At 53.9% G+C, this 26,912-nt stretch overlaps 1 protein-coding gene across 11 annotated transcripts in view; it reads right to left on the bottom strand.

Annotated features, from left to right (window-relative positions):
* The window catches only part of RPS6KA1 (ribosomal protein S6 kinase A1), a 41,961-nt gene that overhangs the window by 14,095 nt on the left and 954 nt on the right, over window positions 1-26,912 (bottom strand). The window contains exons 1-3 of one of the 11 annotated variants that reach the window (XM_084497192.1): window positions 26,316-26,483; window positions 19,881-19,925; window positions 2,682-2,735 (exon numbers count right to left, since the gene is read on the bottom strand). In XM_084497192.1, coding sequence (XP_084353318.1) covers window positions 2,682-2,735; window positions 19,881-19,925; window positions 26,316-26,378 — 162 coding nt within the window. In that variant the 5' untranslated portion in view covers window positions 26,379-26,483. Of the gene's footprint in view, window positions 1-677; window positions 924-2,681; window positions 2,736-5,104; window positions 5,245-19,880; window positions 19,926-20,360; window positions 20,436-24,666; window positions 24,685-26,315; window positions 26,484-26,912 lie in introns of those variants that run through there. The other 10 variants (XM_084497194.1, XM_084497195.1, XM_084497196.1 and 7 more) reach the window with 10 other exon arrangements.

Here is a 26,912-nt window from a genome sequence, read left to right as displayed (position 1 = left end):
TCACCCTGCAGCCTCACACACCTATGCAGAGAGGAGCACTTAAAATAAACACTCGTGTCCTCCTCCGAGACATTTGGACCCATCCTTGGACCACAGCCGCAGGAACTCTTGTCCTCGGCCCACGGCATGACCGGCTGTGTGGCTGCGAGTGGTTTCAGCAGCCCCAGCTGCATCTCCCGGCGGGCAGAGATTTGCATGCACAGCCTGCCAGCCAGAGCCCAGCAGCAAACGCACACACATCAACTCGACCAAAAGCGGCATCTGTGGAGACGCTGTGGATAGCTTTCTGAGAACATCTTTGAGATGTTTGGCATCTTGCTGACACGAGGGAGCTTCCCCCAGGGACTCATCCAGTAACTTGCAGTTCAGTGGTTGCAGCTCTGGAGACCAGCTCCAGCAGCTTGTTTCGCTGCGCACCAGAACAAGTCTCCAGCACAAAAGCACCTCTGTGCCACTAACCTGTAGCACTAACAGCCTTCACTTGCACCAGGTTTCTCACCATCGGCTTCAAAGCTTGCTTAATGGCAACACAAAATGAACTATTCCACGAGGAGCAAAAAGAAAAGCAAACCAGGCTGCTCCGAAAACTCATCTGAAGCCTTGGCTGAGCAAGGAGCGACCCAAAATGAAGCAAAGCAGCCCCCTGGCAAACTGAGCGAGCGGCTGGCAATACTGACCGGGCTGGAGAGCTGGCTGGGGGCAGGCAGCTGCAGGCTGCAGGGCTTCGCTCGGTGTTTCCTGTGCAGCCACAGCTTGAGGAAGGTGCAGATGCGAGGAAGCTTAGGGTCCCTCTCCATTCTCCCATCCCGCTCAACATCGCCCAGCCCCGCTGCCGGCCGGCTGCCGGGGACAGGGAGGCCCCCGCGCGCTGGAGGTTGGCGGATGGAGGAGCTGCAGGTGGTTAAAGCCCCGCTGGCAGATGCGCAGTGGAGACGAGCGACTCGGTCGCACCACGAGGCAGGTTCACGCTCCCGCTCCCCAGCAACAGGGCTTGTGGTTGGGGCTTTTTTTTTTTTTTTTTTTAGTTTTGGTTTTAAGAAAAACAATTCTTACGGCTCCTTGTTCGCCTTTGGTTTCTCCGCTCGAACAACACAGAAAATGTGCGTGGTCTGCTAGGTTGAAGCCTGACTTCCACCTCGTACCGCACAAATCTCATGTCAGGCTCACACTTTGGGGGTATTTCCACACCAGGGGAGTATTCTGGGAACCTCTTACTCTTTTAAAAGGAAGAGAAACACTGAAGAAACCCCACACAGAAGTGTGACAGCTCTTAGGAAAGCTGCACGTCTCTGCTCTTGCACTTGCATGGGGGTGATGGGTCACTCACAGCAGGATTTGTGTGCACCAATCCCATGGACAATCCTCTGAAATTCCTGGGGTTTGCATCTAGGCCTTCGCTAGCTCTGTGCTGGATGTGAACCCTTGCTGGGGATGGTGGAGTTAGCCAAGAGCCACCCTGGGCAATTCCATGCAAGGTGTTTTATTTTTAAAGGCAGTTCTGGAGCAGACAGCGTCTGAACACACTGCTGCTCAAATGTACCGGCAGGACAGAAGAGAGGTATTTAGCTTATTTTTCTCCTTTTTATTTCCAACCAACCCTTTTTGCCTCATTCCCCTTCCAAACCCGTTTCCCTTTGACCTTTGCAGTGGGTCAGGACAGACAGATGTCTTCTGCAGCAACACCCTTGAGAGTGCAGATAAGACAGAAACCCCTTGAAATGAGTAAAATGACACCCACACACCTTTGCAATTAGAAATAACTCCGTGTCAGTATTGATTTCTGAAATCCTCCGGAGTGCAGGGTTTCAAAAGAGGATCTTGGTTTGGACCCAGAGAGACTATGAATGTCTTCCCTCCTCCGCCCTGCACCGTGTTCTTTGATAACCGATAACAAAATGATTTCATACCAGGAGCCAGCTGGTCCCAGCTCTACAAAGGGAACCTCAACAACAGGCGATGAGGTCCAAAGTCACTGGGAGGCTGAGTAGGTGCCAGAGAGCAGCGTGAAACAGCACGGCACAGCCATGAACAGGAGTCCTCGCGAGACCCAGCTCTTCCTGACACCCACCACACTCAGCCACAGCCCCAGTGAAGCAGAAATCCCGTCCGCAGACGAGCTTCCACTTCCCAGGCAGCTCTACGTTGCTCGGTGAAACCACGCAGGAGCTGCAGGCACCCAACCAGCACGCAAACCCAGTGCCCTTTCTCGAAGATCTGATAAATTTTGTTCCGACCACACCAATTTTACGTGCTATCAGCCCCTGGGAGCAGAGCCCGTAAAACACGGTCAGGAAAAGGCACGGTACACCCATGTAGCTACGGCGCTGGAGCCCCCGCCCCAGCAAGCTGACAAGATCAGAAAGCTGCAGGAGACAAAAGTGACAGCACGGAAAGGGGTTTGGTGTGGGGAGGAAGGAGGAGGAGGATGAAGTCAAGTCTAGGATGTCATGTGAGCAGGTGACTAATCGCTGCTTTCTGTATTAGCAGTTCCACCTAGCTGAGACGGGGCGCTAGGTGCGTGCTGTGAGGAAAGGTTGTTTTTTTTTTGAGGTCCCTGTGAGCTCTGCTCACGCCCTCGCACATGTGCCCGTGTGAGGCTGCGGGGACCACCTGCCATGGCACCGAGCGTGAACTGCACGCACGCATCTCCTGGAGGCACCGCCTGCAGCAGGCTCTCTTACCTTGTCTGCTGAGTCCTCAAGGTCTTTCTCTATCCAAGTGATGTCTGACTTTGCCTGCGGAACAATAAACGAGCGTCAGCACAGAGGGGCTGTGATACTCTGCTCAAGTTTTCCCAAATAATTTGGTTGGTAAGACTAGGCGAGCTGCGTGCAGTCCCTGGTTGTGTCCCACCACGCACACCCCTCCTCAGGATGCCATCCTGAGCCGTGTTGGTGGGTCCAGGAGCAGGAGGAGCCGGGGGGAGCCAGCTGCTCTTAAAGCCTTTGTCAGGCTCCGACAGGCAGCAGAGAAGGACGTGGTGCTGGCGGTTGGATACACGCATTCCCCGAGAACCAGAGCACCACCACCAAAGAGGGAGACTGACTTTCTGGCAGGTTGATTAACGTCTAAACGAGATTTTGCTCCGTTACATCTGGACGGGCTCCAAAAGCATCTGTTCTGGCAGCGATGTCCCCAGTTTCCAGCACGGCAGAGAAGTCTGGCACCCCAGTGGTGAAGAGAGGGCTTCTCCTCAAGGGCACGCTCGGCATTTCTAGAGCAGCCAGGAGGAACGTATTCAAATAGAAAAACTCACCACATCCCTTGAGGGCAGGGAAGGGAAGGGCAGCTCAGCTGCTCTGACAGGTCCCTGAGCAATATTAGAAATATTATTTTACATCGCCTCTGGGACCAGACAGAATTCTGTGAACCCTTCCAGTGAAAGGCAGAAACATTTGAAGGGAGCTTAGGAAAGAATTGCTGCTCAGCTAGGAAACGGACGCTTCTCCTCCCAAAAACTCGGATGGGGAAGAAGTTTTTGGATGGACAGAGCTTAGATCCCTACCCTGCTGTATTTTTACGAATGCACGTAGATAGGCTGTGGCAGCTAGATGCTTTCATCTGGTTTTGAGAGAACGAGCTGAAGCTTGAAGAGAAAAACCACCCCAAAAATCAAATCGCATTCGAAACATTTCCCCTGAGAGGTCCGTGTTTTCGGCTTGCAGATGAGATAAAACGCGTGTGACTGCGCACAGAAGGGATCTAAGGAGAGACTTGAGCTGTGACTTCTGTTGTTCCTTTCAGAGCCGTTAGTCAGCACGCCGAACACGTGGGAGCCCGCGGCGCTGGCAGGGCTCTACGGCGCCGAGAATGTCACCGGGTGGGCGCAGCGCGAGGCAGAGCGACTGCCACTGGCTGCCAGCAGGTCTGAAAGTAGGACAGGAGCTATGGAGAAGCGAGAGAAGAAAAAGCCAGCCCTGAGGGCAGGGAGGAGCCGCAAAAGCAGCGAGATCAGAGCTCAGAATTAACTGGTTTTAAGCTCCGGAAGGACTCGATCAGATCGGAGGGGGCCCTCGCCTTCGCCTCGTCCCCTCCTTTCTCCGCCGTGGTGCAGGAGTGGCCGAGGTCTCTTTTGGGAGGTCTGGGACAAGGTGGCTGTCCCACTTGCCATGGGGGGAAGCCGACGTGCTCGGCAGCCAGCAGAGCCCCAGCTGAACCCCTTCCCGAGCCCTAGTGCCCAAAAGTGCCCACAAGACCCTCACGGTGCCCCTGGGGACGGCACACACTCAGAAGGAAACCTGCTCCCTCATGGCTCGGGCTCCCCAACACCTCGCGGGGAGCAGCGAGCGCCGTGCCCGCCGGGGAAGGACTGGCTTTGCTCCCAAAGGCACAGATCGCTGCGAGTCCACCCCAGCAGCGCCAAGAGGCTGCTCCAGCGAGCTCTCAGCCATCTTCCGACGCCCACGGCCTCGGGGAGGCCATCTTACACAGATCCCTCCGCTGGGAAATTACAATCACCACTCCTGGAAAATAAAAGAACACCCACGGCCGCCGACCAGGTTCGAGTCCAGGAAGTGGCAGGAGGCAGAGGAGGAGACAACTTCTTTTGAACTTCTCAACGCCGCGCTCTGCCTGCACAGATGGCTCAGACATCCTGCACCAGGGGCTGGGGACACGCTCGGTTTCTTTCCAAGACCAAGTTCAAAATACAAGTCCTCTCTCCCACTTTCCCCTTTTTTTGAGGAAGGATTTTACGAGCCAGAAGCCGAGAGACAGGTTTGTTTTTGCTCGCATTTTGTCACTTTGCTGGTTGATATAGTCACATCTAAATGCAAGAAAAAAAAACTGCAAGAGCTAGAAACAGATTATGCTTTTGGCATTTCGCTTCCTATTCATCAACAACTAACCAGAAGCTGTTTTAATTTCTGTTGCTTCACACATGCTCTGGTCCCAAAACATTCCCAAATTCTGGCAGCACCTAGGAAAGACACTTCTTAGAAAGCAGCTTTACCATCGGAAATGCCTTTCCCAAAAGCAAAACCTGTTAATTAAAACTGGACAAGGTCTGGCTCTCCAAGCTCAGGCGATTCGCCGACTTCTCCCTGCACCCTGCAGAACAGACAGCACGGTACTGCACGCAGAGCAGATATTTTACCAGCTCGACACTTGCCTCCTGGATCCTTGGCTTGCTGCGGAAGAGGAGCCTCAGCATCTCCAAAGCTTTATGCTGCTATTCTTCCATAGTTTGCAAGCTGCCTTCCGAACTTAGAGCTCTCTGCAGCACCCAGCCGAGCACGAGAACCCCAAGTAGTAGTTACGTCACTGGGATGTATTTTGGGAGTTTTCGCTGAAAGGAAACTGTGGTTTCAGATGGGGAAATTGCATTGTGTGGTGATCGCTGCGCAGCACCAGCGACCAGAAGACAACACGGGGGGACTTTGGTGGTGCTCAGGCACGGCTCCTTCCATCAGCAAATCTCAGCGGGCTGCCCAGCAGGACGGGTCCTGTAATCCCATTCCACACACAGGCACGCAGAGAGAGCAACTGAGCACACTTGGCTCTCTCCACAGCTACACTGCCCCGTCCTGAGGGGCACAAGTGATGTTTCCAGCCCAAACGTACCCCGTACATCGGGTGTTCAAATGCAGGCTTGCAACTCTCCAGGGAAGGGGTCAGGAGGAGCCATTTTCTGCACATTTTCCCCGTTTGTCCCTGCCCCGTGTCACAGCCTCTGCTTGGTCATCTGCATCCTGCTGCATCAGGTCTTTCAGAAACCGCTGCGAGGCCCCAGGCGAGGTTTGCACACTGACAGCTGACAGGGTTGCACAATCCAGCCTGCTTGCTTCGGGGTCAGCTCCTGCGCTGTGCCACTGCCCCGTGCAGTGCCCTCAGACATCCAGAGGTGTCCTAAAGCAGCCAGGGGGGAGGAACTGGAAGTGGCCAAGTCAGGCAGTGCAGGCACGGGGACTAGCGTGGAGGGGAAGGAGGGCTTCAGTGCCACGGCTCTGAATTAATTCTCTCCCTGTCTGTGTGCAAGGAAAGCGAGCCGTGTGCTTGCTCCCAGTTCCCACCAAGAGGCCATCTGCACTTCTTCTATGCAAAGCAGGTGCCCTAGTTGGCTCCTGGAGCAACCCTGCCGTCTCACCGGTGTCACTGCGAGGTCACTTGCTGTTTTACACAGCCCCGCTAGCCGTGCCCGCTCTGCACCTCCCGAGTCACACTTGCTGCTTTCAGAAGTGACTGCTCGTGCTGCACGATGTGGCAGGCTCACAGTGTCCACAGCTGGCAAGCTGTGCGGTGCTGCCCTGGGCTGCAGCATGAAAACTGCTCCCAGGCTGCGGCTGTGTCCTCACGGGAGCATCCCAACAGCTCCTTTCCACTTACACAGCCTGTTTCTTGGGGATCTCCCCCTCCTCCTGTGACAGGAGACACGACAGACCTCAAAACAATTCCGTAGCGGGGAAACAGAGAAGCTGGAGCTTACGTTTGGGCAGCCAGGACTCGTGCAAGGAATTAAAGCAGCTCCAGAAGGCAGGCCTGCTTCAGTGTGGTCGTGAGAAAGCATGACTGACTATCTTGGATTGTGGTCTAGCCTCTCTTCTTATCAGTCTTCTGACCTATATGTTAACCCAGCTGAAGCTGCAGCACAGTTTCATCCTCACCTCTTTTTGCCTTGCCAGGACCTTGCTCAGCCCACCCGCCCCTCCTCTCACCTACAAACAGTGCGCTGAGTTCCTGGGGCTTTCCACAAGGAAGAGGCCCATCCTGAAGTCCCTCTGCTAAAGCCAGGGAGCAGAAAGCAGTCTTGGTTGGAAGCAGAAGCCATCTTCACTTCAGGTGCTGCTAACAGCCACGATAGGAAAGGCTGCTGAAGGAGTAGAAACCTCAGTACTGCGTGCTTTGCTCCCTCTGCTCCCACAAGAAGGGACCAGGACCAAATATTCCATCTGTTAGCTGCCTGTACGGTGGTACGTCTAAAGCAAGAAGCATAAATCCAAGGAAAACGCAGCCCAGGCAGGCAAGCTGTGGGTCTCAGGGCAAGGAACAGCCAGGCTGAGCCAACACAAGAGCCTTCTGCTGTCACGCTTCCAAGTGACCTCGTGCATCCGCGCAGAGTTTGACACTCTCAGGGCAGATTTAAGTTGCTTCCAGGCCTTACTCCGTATTTTTTGAAAAGCAAAAAGGTGGTGACAGAAGTGGGCTTGCCAATTCTTTCTGTTCTATACCCACGGGTCCTGGGAGAAGCGATGATGCTATCTGAGCAGCAGTGGGCCAGACACTGGCACTGCAGCGCCAAGACGCGGCTGTAAGCTCAGTGTGAACCTCCTGCCGTAAGCAAGAAACATCCTAAAAAAGACATCACCCCAAATCCAACGGTGCCAGGTCCAAATGGATCCCAGCGCGTGGTTTAAAAATGCTGTAATCCGATTCTGTGTCGGCAGACAAGCCTGTAGGGCCAACTCCAGCAAATCCTAACGTCAGCTCCATAACCAGGACCCCCTGCTCACTTGCTTTAGACCCGAATACCCAGGGGACTGCCTCTGCCTCCCGCCTGGATCCAGCTCCATCCCACCAAGCTCTGCAAACACTGGCACAGCAAGAGGGGAGGGAAGGCTCGGTGCTGCACGAACACGAAGCCGATGGCGTGAAGAACTGCTGCCTGAGGAGAGGCAGCTGCTGCCATCTCAGCACGCTCCAGCAGTGGGCTCGTGCCCCAAAGACCGAAGCGAAGCCTCAGCAGACGTTTCAGCTGCAGGCTGGGCCTGAAGGTCTCGAGCAGGAGCAGGATGAAGATGACCTCTGAGCTCTTGCAGCCCAGAGAGAACAACTGCTGGGGGTGCAGCTCTCTCCAGCGCAGCCTGTTCTTGGGGGCTTGCAGGAAGGTGCCAGCCTCAAGGGCACGGGAGCTTGGTGCTCCTGAACTTTTGCATCAAGTTATTTTGTGCAATCCACTTCGGAGCGATTACCGCCCCGCTGAGCAGCAAGTGCTGGTAACTGGGGCTCCCACCCTAGAGAGTGCCTGAAATAAACGGGAAGCAAAGGGATCCTGCGAGCTTTCACAGGAAACAAGTGTGCTTTTTGCTCTTGTAGAGAGCAGAGAGGCAATGGCAGCACAGAGGCAAAGGCAGCTCTGTCTGGAACAATTTTTTTTTTTTTTTAAAGGTGGTGGTTCTCAAAAAGGGGAACAAAGCAAAGAAACCTCACCAGCCACTGCTCCCCTCCTGCACAGCCCTTATTTGGCAGGGCTGACGGACGGCTGCTCTCGTTTGCTAGCACAGCAGCAGCAGGACCACCTCCTTCTGCCTTCGCTCCTTTGGTGGGTCACCTCCAGGAGCTCCTGGGAGCACCCAGGTTTGGTCCCAGCATGAGAAATCCCACGTGAGCACCCATCCCTCAGCAGCACAGCTCCCTCCTGAGCAGAGACAACGCTTGTGCCCTTGCAAGCGAAGGGCTTTGGCTTGTGGCATGTGCATCTGAGCAGACCCAGCAGGCAGCACGGAGGGTGCAAGGAGCTGTTTGGAGAGATGGGCTCAGGAGGGACCGAGAGGAGGGAGATTTGCCAGAAGCACGCTCAGCTCTCAGGGCAGAAGCCATTTTGACACGAGAGGAAGTGCTGCCCACAACAACAAGATGGTCGTAGCAGCAGCTGCAGATTTTAACTCGCTTTCTTGCCATCTACTAACTTCCAGGAAAGCGAGGCGGGCGACGCTAGCTACCCCCACAGGAAACCTGCCCTCCCACCCGCGCCTCTCTCTCGAGAAGCCCGCGGCTGCTCCTGGACCTTTTGGGAGCTGGCTGCCCCGGCAGGCTGAGAAATGTCACCGTGTACCTGCGCTAACCCGCAGCACAGTCACCGCCCCAACCACCAGCTCTGCCAGCCCTTGCTGGGAGGGGAGAGTAGGAGCTAGGTCAGAGTGAGCAGGAGCTGTTACTCCTTGTTTATGGAGGGGAGGGAGCTGTTTCTTGGCCTGCCAGGAGGGCAGATTCTTCAGAAAGATGGAGTGTTACAGGCTGGGTTTGAACCCCGCTGTTGGCCAGGACAGTCAGTTCTTTTCCTGAGAACTTCACAATAACGCCGATCTCGGAAGAGACCTGGAACAGGCTTTTGTGCAACCTGCATCAACCAAGGGAGGCTGCAGATTTGAAGCTGAAAAGTGGTAGCCAGCAGTATTAAATCCGGGTTTTGACAAGGTAGTTCTCACTCCAGTTTGGAAGAGAAGTTAAAAACCAATGTCCAGCCAAGCAGAACATTGTGCGAGATCATAATGATTTAAAAAACAGCTTGGAGAATTCAAGAGTTCCTCTTTTTCTAATCAAGCAGGCATTTCAGTATCACGGTTGTATTCAAAGATTAATTTCTGAAGCCACCTCTCTCGTGCTTACGCATACCACACAAGCAATTAAAGAAAAAAATAATAATAATTTGAAACCTCAAGCCGATTTAAAAACCTTTCTGCCCAAGAGGAGAATCTGTCCTGATCTCTTGCACATGTTCCAACCGGTCTAATTCCTGCCCACGCTCCCTGTGCCATCCCAGCTCCCTCAGCACCACATCTGGCCTCCCTTGTGGGTACGAAACCTTGTGGGCTCCAGTTTTCCTGCTCCAGCATCATCCAAAACACGGCCAAGCATCGCTGCAGGGCTGCCTGCTCAAAGCAGAGAGCTGACCACTCTTTCACTGTGCCCTACAAGCCAGGGTTATGTTAGTTTAGTACGTGCTAGAACTCATCTACGAAAGGTCACGGAGAAGAGATGCAACCTCTTGCTTGAGCTCCTCAACCACTTCCATCCATCCTCAGACCAGGAAAGGCTGTAGAAGAATTCACTCCTGGAAGGTGCATAAAAAGAGGCTGCAGAGGCAGGGAAGAGCTGTACCCATGCCCTGCTGAGACACGAGAGGAATCAAATCGGCTTTTGCAAGAGGAGGGAGAAACAGGACAGCACAAACACGGGCAGAGCTTAAAAGAGGGAGAAACTTAGAGCAATCCCAGAGGCGGATCTGTGGGGAGAGGCAGCTTTGTTAGCCCTGGCACGCTTTAAGCTCACGCTGAACAAGGTATCGGCTGTTTTGACAGACAAAAGCCTCCGCGAGGCAGCCCGAGCGCGCGGGGTGGGGGAAGGCAGGGCCCACCCGCAGGGCGGCTTTGAAGATGGAAGGCTTGGACAAAGTCACTTCTACAAACACGGATAAAGAGCACCGGAGACTTCGGCAACTGGAACTTCCTGATAAGTGGATAACGAGGGGGGTGGATTCCTGGCAGGGAGCTTTCAGGCTCGAGGTTCACAAGAAGGGATTGCGGAGAAAGAACAGCGCTGCTACGGGAAAGAGGCACGTCTCGCCCCGCGCCAGCCCCGGGGACTGTTTTGTTGGTCTCCTGGAAAACAAAACAAAAAATGGGGCAGGGAGAAAGAGAGAAGAAACACAGGACACACAGCTAGAGCTCTGCACAGGGATTTCTGAGGAATGCTGGTGTCACAAACCCTGCCTGTCACCTCTGTGCACCAGCTCTTGCCGGCAGCTGGGAGCAGCGACTGACCAGCTCCATCGCGGCAGGGATAAGGCCAGGAAACTCCCTCCACGTGGCTTTGAACAAAAGCCACAGAACTGTTCACGCCAGGCATCAGAGCATCCTAGAAGCACTCCGTCATTCTCCTTGGGGTAATTCCTCTCCATTCCGAGAGGCAGCCAAACGCTCAACAGAAAATTAATTCGGTCCCCCTCGGGAACAATTCTGCTGCCCATCTGAGCCGCGATCTTGGCTCCCTACAATGGGGTTTGTAAGCAAATCCCTAAAAAGGGAAAACTCAAACCAGGACGGTCCAGTTTTACCCTGTTTGGTGTTTATTCAGAGCAGTTCCACCCTGTCTTTTTTTTTTTTTTTCAAGGGCCCCTTCTTTCAGCAGAAAGCTTACTTCTCTTGTACGCAAGAAAATGACCCACATCTTCTTCCGTGGAGGTGGATGGAGTTGTAACAGGAAGGAAACGCTGCGAAATCCCGGAGGCTACAAATAGATACCAACGCTCTCCGGCAACAAACAGCAGAGCAGCAGTAACAGAGCACAGGATTTCCCAGCAGAGCGTGGTGGCAGGGCACCAGGGTGTGCAGCTTGGGCTGTGTCACCACCAGAAAGGGGCTGAGCAAGTGGCGGGGCCCAGAGGCACCCCTGCTGCCCTGCCACAGGCTCCCCGGCCGGGCACACTCCAGCAGGTGGCACTCAGAGCTTCTTCAAAGCCCAAAGCACATTTCTGAAGAGCAGAGAGGGATCGTTTCATAAATACCTTCGTCGAAACATCTGGCAGCCCTAAGATGGGGAATTTAGGAGTTGATTAAGGGATAAGGTGTTTTCTCCACCAAAGGCTGAGGCTGAAGGAAGGAGGAGCCAGAATTTGGCCTGCCAGCAGAGCTCTCACAGCAGGGCAAGCCCTCCTACTTCACAACATCCTTGCTGACCCGCTCTGCTGCTACCTGACTCATCTGACCAGGAGCACCAAAGTATCTGCCTAATGCCAGAGAGGTCAGGTCCCTTGTGGGACAGAGGGGAGACAGAGCAGAGAGCCTCAGGCACAGGGATGCCCCTTGCACTCCACAATCTCTTCCCTGCTCCTGGCCCTCTCCAAGGGAAGACATTCTGGCACCAGATCCTGCAAGCCTTTAAAAAAAAAAAAATAAAAACACTAATAAAATCTCTCCACCCTTTCCAGGCACAAGCCACAGCTGGCCAGGATCAGCTGACGAGGAACAGATTGGGATAAAGATACAAGCTGAGGCAAAAGATCTGCCCAAAACCTGGAGACTTTCCGATAGCTCCCTGGTGCCACTGCAGCCAGCCACGAAGCTGCAGCTGCAAGAAGAGCACTGGCAGGGGGCAGGACTTTGCACCCAGCAAAATGAGATACCAGAGAGGAAAACACCTTCAACTGCTGGGAGATAAGGAACTACTTAATCGTGCAGCTTCTAAAGGACAAATTGGTTCCCGTATAGAAAGTGCAAAGGATACTGTGAGCCTTTCCTGCAGCCCTACGGATTCTGCTTGCAGGCAAGGAGGAGAGGAGTCAGTCTGTTAATCCTCACCAAACTCAGATCAACTTGTGTGCTGATGGTGGTAAAAGCAGAAGACCACGGCCCAGGTTTCTCTAAATGAGGAATCCAACTCCTAGGAAGCAGCCCTGAAGCACTATCCTCCACCTAGGCCCGATGCAGTTGTGCTGCTTTCAGTGCCGAACGGGCAGGCTCTTTCTAACCGAACTGGAAAATACAGCACTGCTTGCACAACGCGGACCGAGATCGTTCGCTGCCCCTGGAGTTATCGTGGGCTGTGGAAACTATTCTCTATTGCAGGAACGCTGGAATTCCACACTCCTCCCACAACACAGGCTGTGGGCAGTTTTCTTCTTGCAAGACGTGAAAGTCTCAGGTCTTGCTGGAGCCTCTGCCTGGTGAGTCCCAGGTTTGGGTACACCGAAAGCACCCACCCCTCTCCTGCCCCCCAGGAAGGACAAATTGAAAGTAAAGTTTCACACGCTCAGATGGTGGCTTAAAATCAAAACCACATCGAAAACACACCCCGAGTTGTGTGGTACTGACACCCTTGTGAGAACGTGCAGGATGAGAGCCTGCCACGGCAAAGCACAGTTTTTCATCTGACTTGAAAAAAAAATACTGTGGCAGCCAGCAACCAATCCCTCCACTGCTCGGCCGTGCCACAAGGCACGCTCCTGCTCCGGGTCCCTGGGCCAGGATGGCATAAAATGAAGATTTCCAGCCTTCTCCTTCCCAAATATCACAGTAGAGGAATTACAGACACCTTGAATAGCAGGAATATCTCATCCTGTTTCTCACATACACAAAAACTGCTATTTTAAGGAGCTGCTTTCTTTCTTTCCTCGCTGCCCTTGCCGAGACCCACGGCTCCCCTCTCCCAGCGCTGCCCACACAAGCTAGCCCAGGAGAAGCAGGACCCCCAGACACCACAGGCACACGAGCCCCGTCTGTTTTAGCACGCCGTGCTCCTTGGTGGCCTGCTGACAGCGCACAGACATCGCCTCCCCCTTTCTGTCACCAGATCCTGCGTATTCCTCCTCTGTAAGTAGGCCAGCCCGAGCCGGAGCAGTTCAGCCACACACACCTCTCCTCACAGTGAGAGAATCGATCCCAACACATCTCGGAGTGCTTATGGGAGCACAAAACCACTCTGCTCGCAGGCAAGCCAGGATCCCTTGACCCGTGGCAGAAGCTTTGCTGAAGTCTATGTTTCAAGTACAAACGAGGGACGAGTGCCCTCGTTTGCTGTACCTGAAGGTGAGGGGGACGTTTCCTGAATGTGCACTCTGCGACTGGCTAGGGACGGGCCCAGATTTCGTGCTGTACTCGGGTAAACCCTTTTTGCCTCAGAGCAGTGAGATCAGCTGGAGTTTCTCCTGAGCCCAGCCAGCTGGGAGAGTGCCTCTGCTTTCCTCACCGTGGAGGCAGTGCCAGGCAAACAAGCGAGTAGCTCTTACTAAGGGCAAAGGGGAAGAGGAAGGGCTGCGGGCCAGGCAGGAGTCCTTACAGGGGAGCTGGGGCTCAAAGCTGACTGTGTGCAGAGTTTGTGAACGCTGCCTGTCCCCCGCACACTTATAGGGCCAGCAGGAGCTGTTCTTGCTCCCCGAGCCACCTCTAGGATGCTGTGATCTTGCTGCTGCAAGCTCCGTGGGACAGCCCGCAGCCTCAGGCAGCACCGTGCAGCCGGGGGGAAAAAGTTATCGCAGCTTCACCTGGAGCTACGGAAGGCATTTACTGCTCGTGTCAAAACCACGCTCCAGCTTCCACATAAAGCCGACCCTTGTAAAGCTGCAGGAGCTTTGGAGGCTGCCTGCGCGTGCAGGAGGAATCCCAGATGTGCCTCTGAGCCAGCGATGAAGCCGGTTACCCTCCAGCAAACCCTGAGTGAGACTCACAGCTCTGTGCTTAGTAACACCTGGCCAGGGCAGTGTGCTCCAGAGACCCAAGTCTGCTCTGCGCCTTTTCCAAAATCTTTAAGATTTTCAGTTCTTCAGTTTGAGCTCTTCAGGGTCCTCCTCAGCACCAGCACTGCTGTCTGCCTGGGCACAGAGGCAGCTGCCACCACTCCAGCCCCCACCCCATCTTCTGGGGCCAGTTTTCTTTCTACCTTTCCCTTTCCCTCAATCAGAGGGAAGAGCACACGGCTCCCCTAACCCTCCAGAGAAGCGCAGGCAGAGCTCTGGCTTTGCTCACGCTTCCTCCCAGGTCCACAAAGAACTTGACTCCACTCCAGTGCCCTCTCTGCCCCCTGCAAAGTGCACCCATCTGCCCCCACAGCTCCATCCTGAGACACGTGGCTGAGGGGAGGATGGCAGGAGGATCCCTCGCTTTGCTGCAGGCTCAGGAGAATTCACCCCTTTGAACTCTCACCGGGAGATGGATGACACAGGCTGCCTCCGGGGGCAGATGGATGACACATGTTTCCTCCAGGTACGGTGGTGTACAGTAAAAGAGGTGTTTTTTCTTTTTCCCCTCCAGTTAAAGAGGCTTCCCGGATGCAGAATCTGAGGCAGTTTCTGTTAACCCCTGAGGTGGATGGAAGTGGAAAAGGAGAGGGCAGAGCGGTTGTGATCGGTCACAGCTCTGTGGGGCGTGCTGTGCAGGAGGGCTGTTGGAGCGCTGCTCGCGAGCTCTGCAGCCTTCACTGCATTCCTCCTGTGCAAGTCCTGTAAGCTGACCCCTCTTCAATTATTCATTAGAGTCTGCAGCTCATCAGAGACTCTGCTCCTCAAACAGGCATTTATTTGTTATTTTTTTTGAAAGAGCTCAGAAGCTTGCTGTTAACCATCGCCCGGCCTCACCAAGGATGAAGAGCAAACGTTCTGGCAGGACCGAGGCAGGCAGCTGTCAGGCATTACATTAAAAACAAACCCACTTGATTACCTCCACTGACAACACGGAGCAGCCGGCTCAAACCCAGAGCTTCACCACTGACAGGCTGGGAAGCAGCACATTGAAAGAGCGGCGATGGCTGCAGCTAGTCCTCGTGGTGGAGAGGGGAAGGCAGATTGCCAGGCAGCGCTAAGATGTTCTGCTCCCACCAGGTTAGGCCAGGCCTCGGGGTCTGGCCCAGCAAGAGAATTCTTTGCTAAGAGGCTGGAAGCAACCAAGAGGGGCACTGGGCAGAGAAGGGATGTGCTGAGATATCCATCTCTTCCCACATTCGAGAGCTCTCTAATTCTTGGAGAAAACAGCAACAGCTGTACAAACACACCAGGTCTCCGTTTCAAAGAAGAGCATTTCACTTGTTTGTTTTAAAACCTTTCATTTTAAGAGGCTGCAATTGGAGTCGTGTCCTGCGCTGAGGCTCACACACCACTGGGCTTCCAACAAGATCCGCGCTCAGCCTGGAGTAAGAGTTCGCCTGCAACACTGACAGCATGGAGCAACAAGAGCCCTCCGTCACCTGGACACTAGAGGGGCACGCAGGACTTGTCCCTGGTGGCCACCCACTTGGGGATGCAGCTCCAAAAGCTGTCCGAGGATGTTCTGCCATGCAGGCAGCGAAACCAAGCAGCAAGAGGCAGAGTGCTGCTGGGAACCAGAGCTATGACCAAGCACTAACACGCTATGCCGTGATGGTGCAGCAACAGACTTCCCCTCTGACATCCTACTGGAGGAGCATGAAAAATTCTGCTTGTGCCCAGAGGTCAGAGCAGGATTCCTCACCAGCAGCCTGCAAGAAACCGTTGCACATCCAGTTTGAGCCCAGCTGCTTGCTGCCACCCACAAGCACCTCAGCAGGTGCACAGAAACCCCGACAAAAGTAGGAACCGGCCTTATTCCTAACAGCAGTCTGCTGCTATCAAAGCACACAAGGACAGGAACAGAGCAGCCTCGTGTCTTTCAGCTGTCAGGTAGCTGGCTACGATTCCTTCAATCATCCCGAAGAATTACTATTCAGAGCTGTGATAGCGACTCTCCTTTGCCATCACTGGAGCTTTACAACCGGGTGTTTCACCCACAACGACACGAACTAGTGTTAACACTGACAGTGCAGGTATTTCTCTGGCCCAGCACGTCCAAGTCCTCAGCTTCTGCCTTTAGCTTCCCCTGTTGGAGATGATGCAGAGGACGATCCTCCTGCAGGCTTTACCTGGTCAGGACACAGGGATGGATCAGTAGGAGTTATCCAGATCTGGGTGAGAGCTGTGTGTTCCCCCTTGCTGCCTTCCTGCTGGGGTTTGCTGCCTAAGAGCAAGGCCCAGCCTGGCCAGGTGGGGCACCTCGTGCCTGGCGTGCAGAGCAGAGCAGGTCCTCGCTCCTGTCTCAAAGGTCTCTTTTATGGCACACAGCAGAGCTGGCAGAGGTTACTCATTCACCTCCCCAGGTTCCACTGCGCCCTGTGATTAACACCCAAGAACAAGCTGATCAGCGCTCCCAGCCTGCACCTCCAGAGAGAGAGAGAGTGGGCACACTCAACACTGCAAATCCCCTCCTCTGCTCTTCATTATGAAGTGATTTCGCTAATTGGGTGTTGTACTTTTACGTACAATTCCTCACGCTTGGCACCTTCGTGGAGTACATGCTCACCCCTCAGCCAAACTGGCTGCAGAGCACGCTGTAAAGCCCCAATCATGAGAGTTTCCATTCTTCCACTCAATTCAAGCCTTCTGCTGCCAATCCCCAGCTGAACAAGGACAAATCTTCAGCCTACCTGACAATTAAAATCTAGAGAACATAGGAGAGAATGAGATTCCATATCAAAAGACCAACAAACAGGGCTGGCAATTAGCCCCTGGCACGGAGCAGCTTCTGAGAGCACGGCACGAGCCCTCATGTTCTGCTGCTGACCACAGAAGCTGCACCAAAACACTGTGCTGACTGCACTGCTGCTATCATAAAGCCAATGTCAAATTTAAACTGTGTGAAACACCCTCACCAAAGGAGAGATGTTAAAAAAGACATCCTCACACCTAGCTTTTCCACAGACCTCCTGCTCAACGCAGCTGGATTAGCACTCTTGTTTTAAGGATGTGTCCAGGACTGCTCGGCAGACTGCAAACTGCTCTAACAGATACACACTGGGAACATCCAGATAAGCAAAGATTAAAAAACATTAGCAATTTAGGATTGTGCTGACTGTCAGGAGAAGGTTTGGCTTGGGATTCCTATGGCCACAGAGCTGGAATGCTGTTGGGATGCCCTGACTGCAGAACCAGGCTCCTTTCCCCCATGACCACGCAAGGGGAGGCAGCTGCTCTGGATAACGCTCTGCCCAACCTGTAGGATCTTGCAGGCATTTCCAAGATACTCAGATAAACTCACCAGGGTATGATGCTTGCAGGGACTTGTGTACCACAACTGTTCTTGAAAGGTGGGAAGCCACGCGGGAATAAAAGCCAGAAGTTGTTGTGAAACACACCAGCTGTCCCGGGAAGGAAGCGGAGCTGCAGCTACAAAGGCAACCAGAAAATATCGGGCTATTCCCACACCACAGGCAGCCTGGCCCCAAATAGCCCCTTGCTGCATCTGCAGTGACCATTCTGTTGTGTTTCATGCCCAAAGGCCCTCATGTGCAACAGGTGGGAGAGAGATGAGGCAGGCATCAGGCTGCAGTGGTCCTGTGCCGCCAGCTGCCAAGTTCCCAACTCTTTTGAGGAACTCTTGGACTTCCTCCTTTTCAGAGTTTCTTTGGTTGTTGCCCAAGCAAATAAAGATTTTACTTCTGGCAGCATCCTGCTTATGGGGACAGGAGGAGGCATGGCACTCGTGTGGGCGTTGAGGAATGGCCGCTGTTGCTGCTTTGGCCTATTTTTAGAAGAGATCACAGAATTAGCCGCAAGAGGATCGCAAATACAAACGTGGGATAAAGGTGCCTCTTGTCCTTACGCACAGCTAGAAGATCCTGAGCAACTTTCAGCTTGCAAGTACACAACCTCAGATGTTTACCGCTGCTTAGTTCTCCTTCTTTAGTCCTTGCTGTAGGTAAAAAGCAGGAGTCAGCACCAGATTGCTGACGTCTGCTCCCAAGCGAACAGAAAAGTACACAGATACCGAGCTAGCTGCCTGCCTGCGTCCCCCTCTGGAGCATCAGAGCTGGCTCCAAGTGCCAGCTGGCCCTGAAGTTTAAGGTATGTGTTTATAGTAGGGATTTCATTTGTCTTTGCGCTGGTAGAACATATACACCTTGTACAAACTTGGAAAATGCGGCAGAGGTTATTTCAGGAGCGCGTAGCAGGGCTTCACACATTGAAAAGTTACCGAAAATGGGATTGTCAGACGCTGCTCACAGGCATTTGGGCCATGGGGCCTTGGAAAAGTACACAGCAGGACACCTGCACGCAGCACAAGGCTCTTGTGGTTCCCTTCCCAGCCTGCTGCGGGATGTTGGACAACTTGTCTGCTTCTCTGCTCCAGGCTCCTCAGCTGCAACGGGACCTTGACTCACGTCTCACAGAGGGACAGACGTAGACACAGAAAAGGCGAAGAAAAGCCCACGTGCTTTTTGGCTCTTATTTCATGATCTTTTTGAGGGGCTGTATCTATGACTGGGCTCAGCCAGGCTTTGTCCCAGTGACGTCCTTCAAAGAAAAAAAAAGTCTTAAACTGTTTTTAAAGCAGCATCCTTCAGCCACTTTCACAAGGGGGGCAGTTTAGCCAAGTGTTTGAAGATGAAACAGGCGAAGTCTCGAGTTTTAGAAGCCCAGCTGGCATCTAACCAAACGAGATGCAGATTTTCTTCCGTGCCAGAGACACAGACGCAGTGAAGAACCATAAAACCATTATGCTCAGGGGAGAGAAGTGCAGCGGCATTGACCCGAGTTCATCCGACCCGTCCCACATTTCCTGCAGGCCACTGGAAATGTGCCCAACAGCTAGCCCAGGAAAGCAGAACAGGTAGTGGAGATGCAATGGCAATACTAGAAGTTTGGTGTAAGCTTCTGGGAAAGAACTAGCTGAAAAGTAGCCGGTTGTTTTATGCTTAAATTTCTTTTACTACAAACATTATAGTAACCGAGAAACAACACAGGAAGCCTCCATGGCCTTTAGCATGAACAGGGATTCAGAGACAAACTGCCACAGGGCACTCAACGGGTGTAAAGAACGAGACAAACTCTAGACAGGCCATTCAGCAAGGTCCCCAAGCCAAATCAAACATGGAGAGTCATTCTTCATAATTACAGCATGTGCATATCAGAAAAGGGAATACTGAAAGGCTTGTGCTTTTAGGGCACTGAAATTCCTGTTTTGCTGCCCTTCTGCCCTACAGTGTCTTGCAGGACAGAGAAGTAAAGGCTCAGTGTGCACTAGTAGGAAATACCCGTGTTAATAACATCAGTCCTCAGTCTTGTATTTGGAGAGGGCTCAGATCGGAGTAATCACGTCCTTCAACATCACGTTGCTCATGTGGGGAGCAGGAAGACAGCAGATCAATCCCCTCTACCACTCCCTGCTGCTGATAATGGGGATGCAGAGGGCAACGTGACAGGTGTGGAGCTTCTCCTAGCTCCACCAGGGCAAGAGAATAAACAGAAACCAGGCGCTCTGCATGGGCAGCTGTGCCAAACCCATCAAATACTCTTGCATTTCTCACCCCACCTGGCAAGATCTCAACAGAGAAGCGTGTAAATATGGCACTGAGACACCCCAGGGATTCTCACTTCTGGCCCTCCTCTACAGCTGCTAGTCCACCTCTGGTGTGCTAGACTCAGGTGGCCCTTTGGGAAACTTCCCAGATATTTTGGATGACCAAAGGGACAGGAGGAAAGAGGGCTTGGCTTTCCTCTTCCTCTGCTCCAGTCCCTCATGCTCCTGCATGCACTCAGCCAGATTACAAAGCAGCAGCTTACAGGATTTAAAAATAGCCTTCCCCAACCCATTCACCAAGTCAGCTCACACACCACATGCAGCTCAGAGGGATGAGTGAAAGACTTAACCCTGCTGCATTTTTACCTTGGATGGAGGATTCCCACTTTCTTCTGGAGCAGCCTGCCCATTCTGCAAAGGAAGAGAACCTGCTGTTAGCACACACCAGGCACGGAGCACTCCTCTCACACCCCCTGCAGCCTCTTTGCTCTGAGAGCATTTCGTGCTGGACAAACAGGGGGATGCCACTTTCAGACACGGTACGAGAGGGTTGAACTCTTCCCTTGCATCTCGGGGACACAGCAAAAGACTCTTTCTGCCACGGAAAAAAAAAAAAAAGCACTTGTGTAAACAAAGCCTCTTGCCCAGGGAGTCTGCAATTAGGGCTGCAATTGCTTGTGGGGTCAGCACCATCCCTGCACTCCTCAGGCACAGATACCGGGGTTGGTGTGTACAGGAGTCCCACTCTCAGCTGCGTGTCCTGCAGGGACTGCTCCAGAGACAGAAACCCAGCGGTGCGGCCGCACTATCCCACCTCCAGCACTCCACTGTCACTCCAGGACTCACGAAGAAGCAAGCAGGGGAAATCAGGTGAAGACAGGACAGCAGTGCTAGCATGCAATTTACAGCCTCACAGCCATTTTGCCTTCAGATTGGTTTTTAATATGAGCTTTTATCAGTAATTTATTACCTTATCACAGCTGGTATCACTGCAGGAAATCGGCACCACCTGGCTTCAGGCCACCTTTGGCCTGCAAGTCAAGCTTCTGTTGCTGGGGCTCTGTACAAAGTCACAACAGGTGACCTGAGCTGCCTGCAGTGGCACCGGGCCAGTCACACTCAGCGCTGAACCGCAGGCGTATCAGGTTCAGCACAGCACCGTGCCTGGAGGAGCCAGCAGAAGCAGGAGCAGAAGTGGGTGGGATTTACTTGGAGATACTGGGAGCAGGGTAAGCGTGTACAAAAGGGTTTCTGCAGACTAGGGAGAAAAACAAGGGCACGATGATTTTCCTTTGACATCTATTTGCACTTGTCTCAGGCTCCAAAAAATCATGGAAACCCTCACTTTACCTGGAAGAACAAAGCAAATCTATTCACCCCTCTTTAGATTTTACAGTCCAATACAACACGTTTGTATTTCAGCCTCAGATTCCTAGTTGAATGTTTGGGTTTCACTGTTTTTAAGGGAAAACTTGCATTTGCTGACTTTCAGGGAGCTTTGGGGCCACTGGGAAAACCTCCTTCTGATGTTGTGCTCTCTTCCTACAACATTCACTCGGTGCTTCCACTCTCCTCCTTTCCATAGGTCATCAGTGCTGTGTTTAAACTGCTTGGGTACCTGCTTGCAGCTAGCTCGTAATGAAGGATGGAGCACTGAAGAGCTCAATTTCTGTACAAGCGTGGTTTTCAGATAACTCAAACCACAGCCACCAATCTCCATGGGTCTTCCTGTTCAGCTCTCTCCTCTCCCGACTCAGCCCAGCCAGCACAACCTGCAGCAGCTCCCAGAAGAGCTGAGCAGAGAACTGCCACACCAGCTAGGGGAAGGAAGACCTGCCCCAGCCTGATGCTGGCCCTGCAACATTTACATTTATACGGAGTTACTCTGAGCTCCCCAAGTCCCCTTAGTACCACTCACAACGGGGTTTGAGCTCCTAGGATTTTCAGGCAACAACTGAAATGAAGTCATCGCACACTGCCACGCACCAAGCTCTTCCAGAGGAACACAGCCCTGATGTTTACACAGAGCTATTAGTGACATTAGCACACCGAATATCTAAGAAATGAAGTAAGAGTTTATGTTTATGTATATGCTCCACGAAGAGGGGGAGACACCGTGCTGAAGACAGCCAGACTTGGAAACATGCTCGTGTTTACTGGCTCAGCTGTCACTGATCAACAATTTGTAAGTTGCTGCTAATCAAAACCATAGCTCTGGGAGGGCTGTTTATGTCTCAAACAGCTCGAGTCCCATAAGAAGTACGATTTCCATGTCAGACAGAGAAATACTGCCTGGCTCACGGTCTGGAGAGCAGATCTACAAGGCACGTGTCAGGAGAGGGGATGAGTTGATGCATGGGACAAGCTCTTTTATTCCCCTGGGAAGACCAGCATCTGGCAAGCAAAGGCAGGGTCTGTTCGAGCCCTCAGCTTCGGGGCTGAGCTGGGAGACACCAGGACTGCCAGAGCTTTTGAGCGCGGCAGTTCATCAGCTCCCTACCCCGAGGGACACTTGTTCCGTGCACTTGCTGCTGATAACAATCGATCCTACCTGGGAACGGAAGGGACGTGGAAACAAACAGAACAGTGGCCGTTCTAGGGAGGCTTCCTGGGCACGTAAATCCGTGGCCTTAGCGAGATGAAGCTCCTAATGCAACAGTCACGTTCTCGAGCTGATGTTGGATGGATTTGTAAGGAGAGAATTGCAGTATTTACAGCCAAGTGTTTTCCTTCTACCCGAGAGAAGAAACAGAGCCTTTATGCCCTCATATGGGATTCGAGAGCCGTTTGTAAGCTTCCACGATGGAAACACGCTCCCAACTACAGACTCACCACCTCGCAGGATAACATACGGCTATTCGCCGCAGCACGAGGAGAGCTGAAATAGTTGGAGGGTTTCTGGGTTTGACGTCTGTCTCTTTAAAATGCTGTATTCCTGCACTCCCCCTGCATACCACGCACAGCATGGTAGCGAGTGCATGTGTGTTTGCCTCCGATTGTGCCACAGCCACTCTTACAGCACCTTGTTCTCCTGCTTGGAAAGGAGCAGCCTCGATGTCCTGCTCGGAAAGCAACCCCCAAGAGCTCCCTGCAGGCAGCATCTGCTGCAGGAGGGAGGCACGGCGCCTTCCCTTGGGTGCCCACGGCAGCAAGGAGCCGACGCAGACCGAGCAGGGCTTGGTCCCATGTGCCTCGCTAGGGGCCACGCGCTGTCCCTGTGGCTTTCCAGCCAGCACCGCTCCGTGGCCGAGGGACACGGTGATTGCAGAGCTCATCTGATGGCCACGCGGGGTGGCAGCCCGGCAGCAAGGGCAGCTCTAGCTGAGGATGTCTGGGAGGTAATGCAAAGGCCCTACCATGCACACGCTGCTCTAAGAACTTCTCTTCATGGCATGCAGGAAAGTGTACCGGGAAAGAGGTGTATTCAGTTACATAACTGCCAGCCTGGCTGAACCTGGAGATATTTATCTTAGGGCATCTTGCATTTTAAATCCCTTTAATTCCACATAATCTGCAGCACAGGGAGGAGCAATTTACAGAACAAGCCACCGCTGCTCTCATCTGAAACCAGGACAAGTCTCACCCCTGGCAGGACCACGCGCGCCTGTGCCCACTCCTGCTGCCATCAAGGCCTGCGCTCTATAGTTAGCACCATCAGCACAAGTCATCCTGGATTATCGACAGCTCTGCTTAGCCAGGCAGCCTGCTGCTATTTCTGGACCTCTAGGTTTTGGCCGGTCACTTCCGAGACACCCAGATATAAGCCACGGGGAGCAGGTACCGATGGTGCTCCTTCTCCCCCCCTTTGATGAAGGGTGAAACACTCAAGCAGGCAGCAGCAGGGGAACAAACCCTTCACCCCAGAGCTTCTGCTCATTTGACACAAGAACAAGACGTTTCATTTCTATTTTTAAGTGGATCTTGCCTGTTGCACTTCACAGAAACGAAAGAATTCTGCAAAAAAAATAAAGATCTCCAGCTCTTTTCTGCAGAACTCACACAGTCCAGACCGAGGAGAGTCTGCATGAGGCATATCAGAGACATAAGGCACTTGGCTTCCTCCCGTATCTTTGATCACTGTTTTATGCACTGTTCAGCTAAGATGCTTGAAAAAGATAGTTACTCATGAATAGCTTCTGCTCAATAAAGGATGATACAGGCAAAAATAATTAGCTTGAAGTGGTTGGGTTTGTCGTAATCCCACGTCAGTTGTGTTGCTGTATGTTTGTGTAACAAGAGAAGAGTTTAAAGAAACGCATAGCCCCGATGACAGTTTCCATCGCTATGGTGATGAAGTCATTCAACTCCGCTCTGTCACTTGTACCCTGCCCCAGCCAGATTTTTCTACTACATAAGCAATATTCCGAATAATACAAGCTTCTGAGGGAAGAGGGAATGAAAAAGTATTATGAAGCGAGCTCAGTGCCCGGGACAGAGGGACTTGTCTCCTGCAGCCGATCTGTTCCTGCTCCCACTGCCACCCACTCCTGGCAGGCTGGGACAACAGGCGCCAGCTGTGACCGGTGCCCAGCAGCAACCGCTCGGGGAATGCAGTGGAAAAACCCCAAATCTGAAACAATAGGTCTGATGCCTCCACCAGCGTGGTGACAGCACCTTTCTGTGACTCAGAAAGCAAAGGTTCGAGGAAGCCGGTTTCAGACCTCGATGGCAAGGATCCCAGGCAATTTACGTAACTGACATTCCAGAAAAGTCTCTCGCATTTCTCCGTGGTACCACCTTGCCCGGGAGAGGTTAAAACTTTCTGCTCGGGCCTCTGCTCTCGGTGACTTTAACCTCACAAGGTAAAAACAAACCCCCACCGAGCCTAAGTCCCTCGCTGCGGTTTGCAAACAGGCTGGAGAACCTGAAGGAGCACAGCAACATCTGGCCCAGGGGGTGACAGCCAGGCTCAGAGGTGAAACTACCCGTGTGTTATCTTCCTCGCTGGAATCCAGCACACGGACCTGCTCACCTCGAGCCTCAGGGAACTAAATTGCTAACAGCCCATTTGGGGTGGCACTGAGATGTAAAGAGACTGACCTTCAGAAATATCAGCTGCAAGCTGCTCCCGACCCTGGAGCTGACCTAGAGCTCTGGTCAAGGTGAGCTGGGGGAAGGCAGGCCCTGAAGTTTCCGTTTACAATTAACACACCTGTTAACTAACGCAGTGGGGAAATCGTTCTTGGTGCTGCCACGATCTTCACAACTGACTCTGGCTGACAAACGCAGCGGGCCCCCCACAGTTCCGGTCAAGAGATCTCGTGATGTTGACACAGCCGGCTGCCGGGCACCTGAGCCCTGGGATTAGGCAGTAAATGAATCTCACCGATGGCATTTATCGCCCTGGGCACTAGCGTTCATTTCCTCCCATGACAAGACTAGTTTCCAGGCTATCTTCCTGCTTTGGAAGAGAGAAACCACAATTACAAAGCGCCGTAATCCAGCTCGAACCTACCCCAGCACACCCGGCTGGCTCCGCGCACGTGACGCGGTCTCAGGAATGACGATCAAGTCGCTGCAGGACTGCCATCCTCTCCCACCTTCTGCACAAACACATCCTCGTGACTCAAGCGATGCTTCAGAACGGATGCCCTCAGCCCACTGCACCCACACCTTGGTGCCAGATGCGTGCCCGCAGCGCGGGGACCCCCCGCACGGCTCCCACCCACCCCGGGAAGTCTCCGGGGGGAACCTCGCTGCATCTGGCTGATGAAGATCAGGAAACCCTCCTCTGGTTGCCAGCAGACCTTTCTGCTGGCGCTGCAGTGCTTAGTGAAACGCAGCCTGTGCTCTAAGCAAAGGTCCCTCAAGTGAAAATGTTGAATAGGAATAAGCACATCTGAGCAGTTAAGCACAACATCCCTAAGTGTGACAGGAGGGGTAAGGGAGCGTGACAGCCTTCAATCCAGCCAAGTGGGAGAGCACCAGGGGCTGAGCAAAGCGCCTGGGACAAAATCCACACCGCCCCTATCACTCCTCCAGGGAAGCGGCTAGTTCCAATTTGGATTAGGAGATGTTTAACTAAAGAGTGCCAGAGCACGCTGCCTCAGCTGGCTGCTCTGCAGCGGGTGAGAACTGCTCCAAGCTGTCCCTTTATGCCGAAATGGCTGTGAGGCAAGGCTGCAGATGTGGGCAGATGCTGTGCACCGTCCTGCACATCTGGGCTGGAAGCTTTCATTAAAGGCAAAGAGCAAAGCAAGAGGGAAGCGCACACATCCAGCAAAGTAAAACAGAGCCATGCCTGGGTACCCTGAACCTGCCACCCGGGCCTGCCAGGGCAGCTGGGTCTAGGCAGACAGCAAGGAAACCTTAAGGAGAAAAACCCCAAATCAGAGGCATTTATTCCCGGGGCCTTCAGCAGGGCCAGCCTTCCCCTGTGTTTGGGTGGGCAGAGAGGTGCACGCTACTCACACGTTACTCATCGTTCCCCGCAAGGCGAGCAGCGGAGCCATGAAGCCCCCGGCGCTCCCAGCCCCGGGGCCGTGCAGGCAGAGCCCTTTAGGCTGGAAGCAGCCGGAGCAGCTCTCGCCGCCCTCCAGCCCCCCCCGATCCGAGCCGGGAGCCGGCCCCCAGCCCTGCCCGCAGCCCTCCGGGGAAAGGCGCGGGGAGGCTCCGCGGGGCTGGGCAGCGGCGGGGCAGGAGCGGAGGGAAGGAAGGAAGAAAAAGGGAAGGAAGGAAAGAAGGAGGAAGGGAAGGAAGGGAAAAGGGAGGCCGGCAGGGCGCTCCTTTGTTCCGCGGAGCCCCCCTGGGGGGGGGGGAAGGGGGCGCTGCCCCCCCGGGAAGGGCCGGTGCCCCGCTCACCTCCGTGTCCAGATGCACCAGCTCCATGTTGGGCCAGGGCTCGGCCAGCTGGGCGAGCGGCATGCTGCCGGCGGGCTGTGATTGCCCCGCAGGGCTCGGCAGGGCTCGGCACGGCTCGGCTCGGAGCCCCGCGTTGGGCACCGGCTCCCCGGGCCGGGCCGGGAGCGGCGGGGCGGGCCGGGGCGGGGCGGCCAAGGGGGGAGCCGGGGGAAGGCGGCGCCGCTCCGCCCGCACGGCTCCGGGGTTTGGGGAAGGGGGAGGCTGGGGGCTGCCGGGGATCGGGAGCTTGCCGGGGAGGAGGCAGAGAGAGCAGGGAAGGGCCCGCGGGGAAGTTGCGGGAGGGATCCGGGCAGGTGCCCCAGGCGAGGAGGGTTTGGGGCTGGTGAATTCGGGATGTGCCCGGTAGGCAAAGGGATGTTGGAGGTGGTGGTGAGGCACTGCCTGGGGCTTGCGAGGTGAGGGGCAGCCACTGCGTGCTCGTGGCTAGGGAGGAAATCCTCCAAAGCACCCGAACAGCAAACCTGCTGCAAGGTAACACTGCCCTGAGCGTCCAGCTCTGCTGTGTCCTGGAAGGATCCTTCGTTTTTAGAGCTGCAG

This window comes from Aythya ferina, assembly GCF_964211825.1.
Source record: "Aythya ferina genome assembly, chromosome: 24".
Lineage (NCBI taxonomy): Eukaryota > Metazoa > Chordata > Aves > Anseriformes > Anatidae > Aythya > Aythya ferina.
This window is presented reverse-complemented; position numbering and strand designations above follow the sequence as displayed.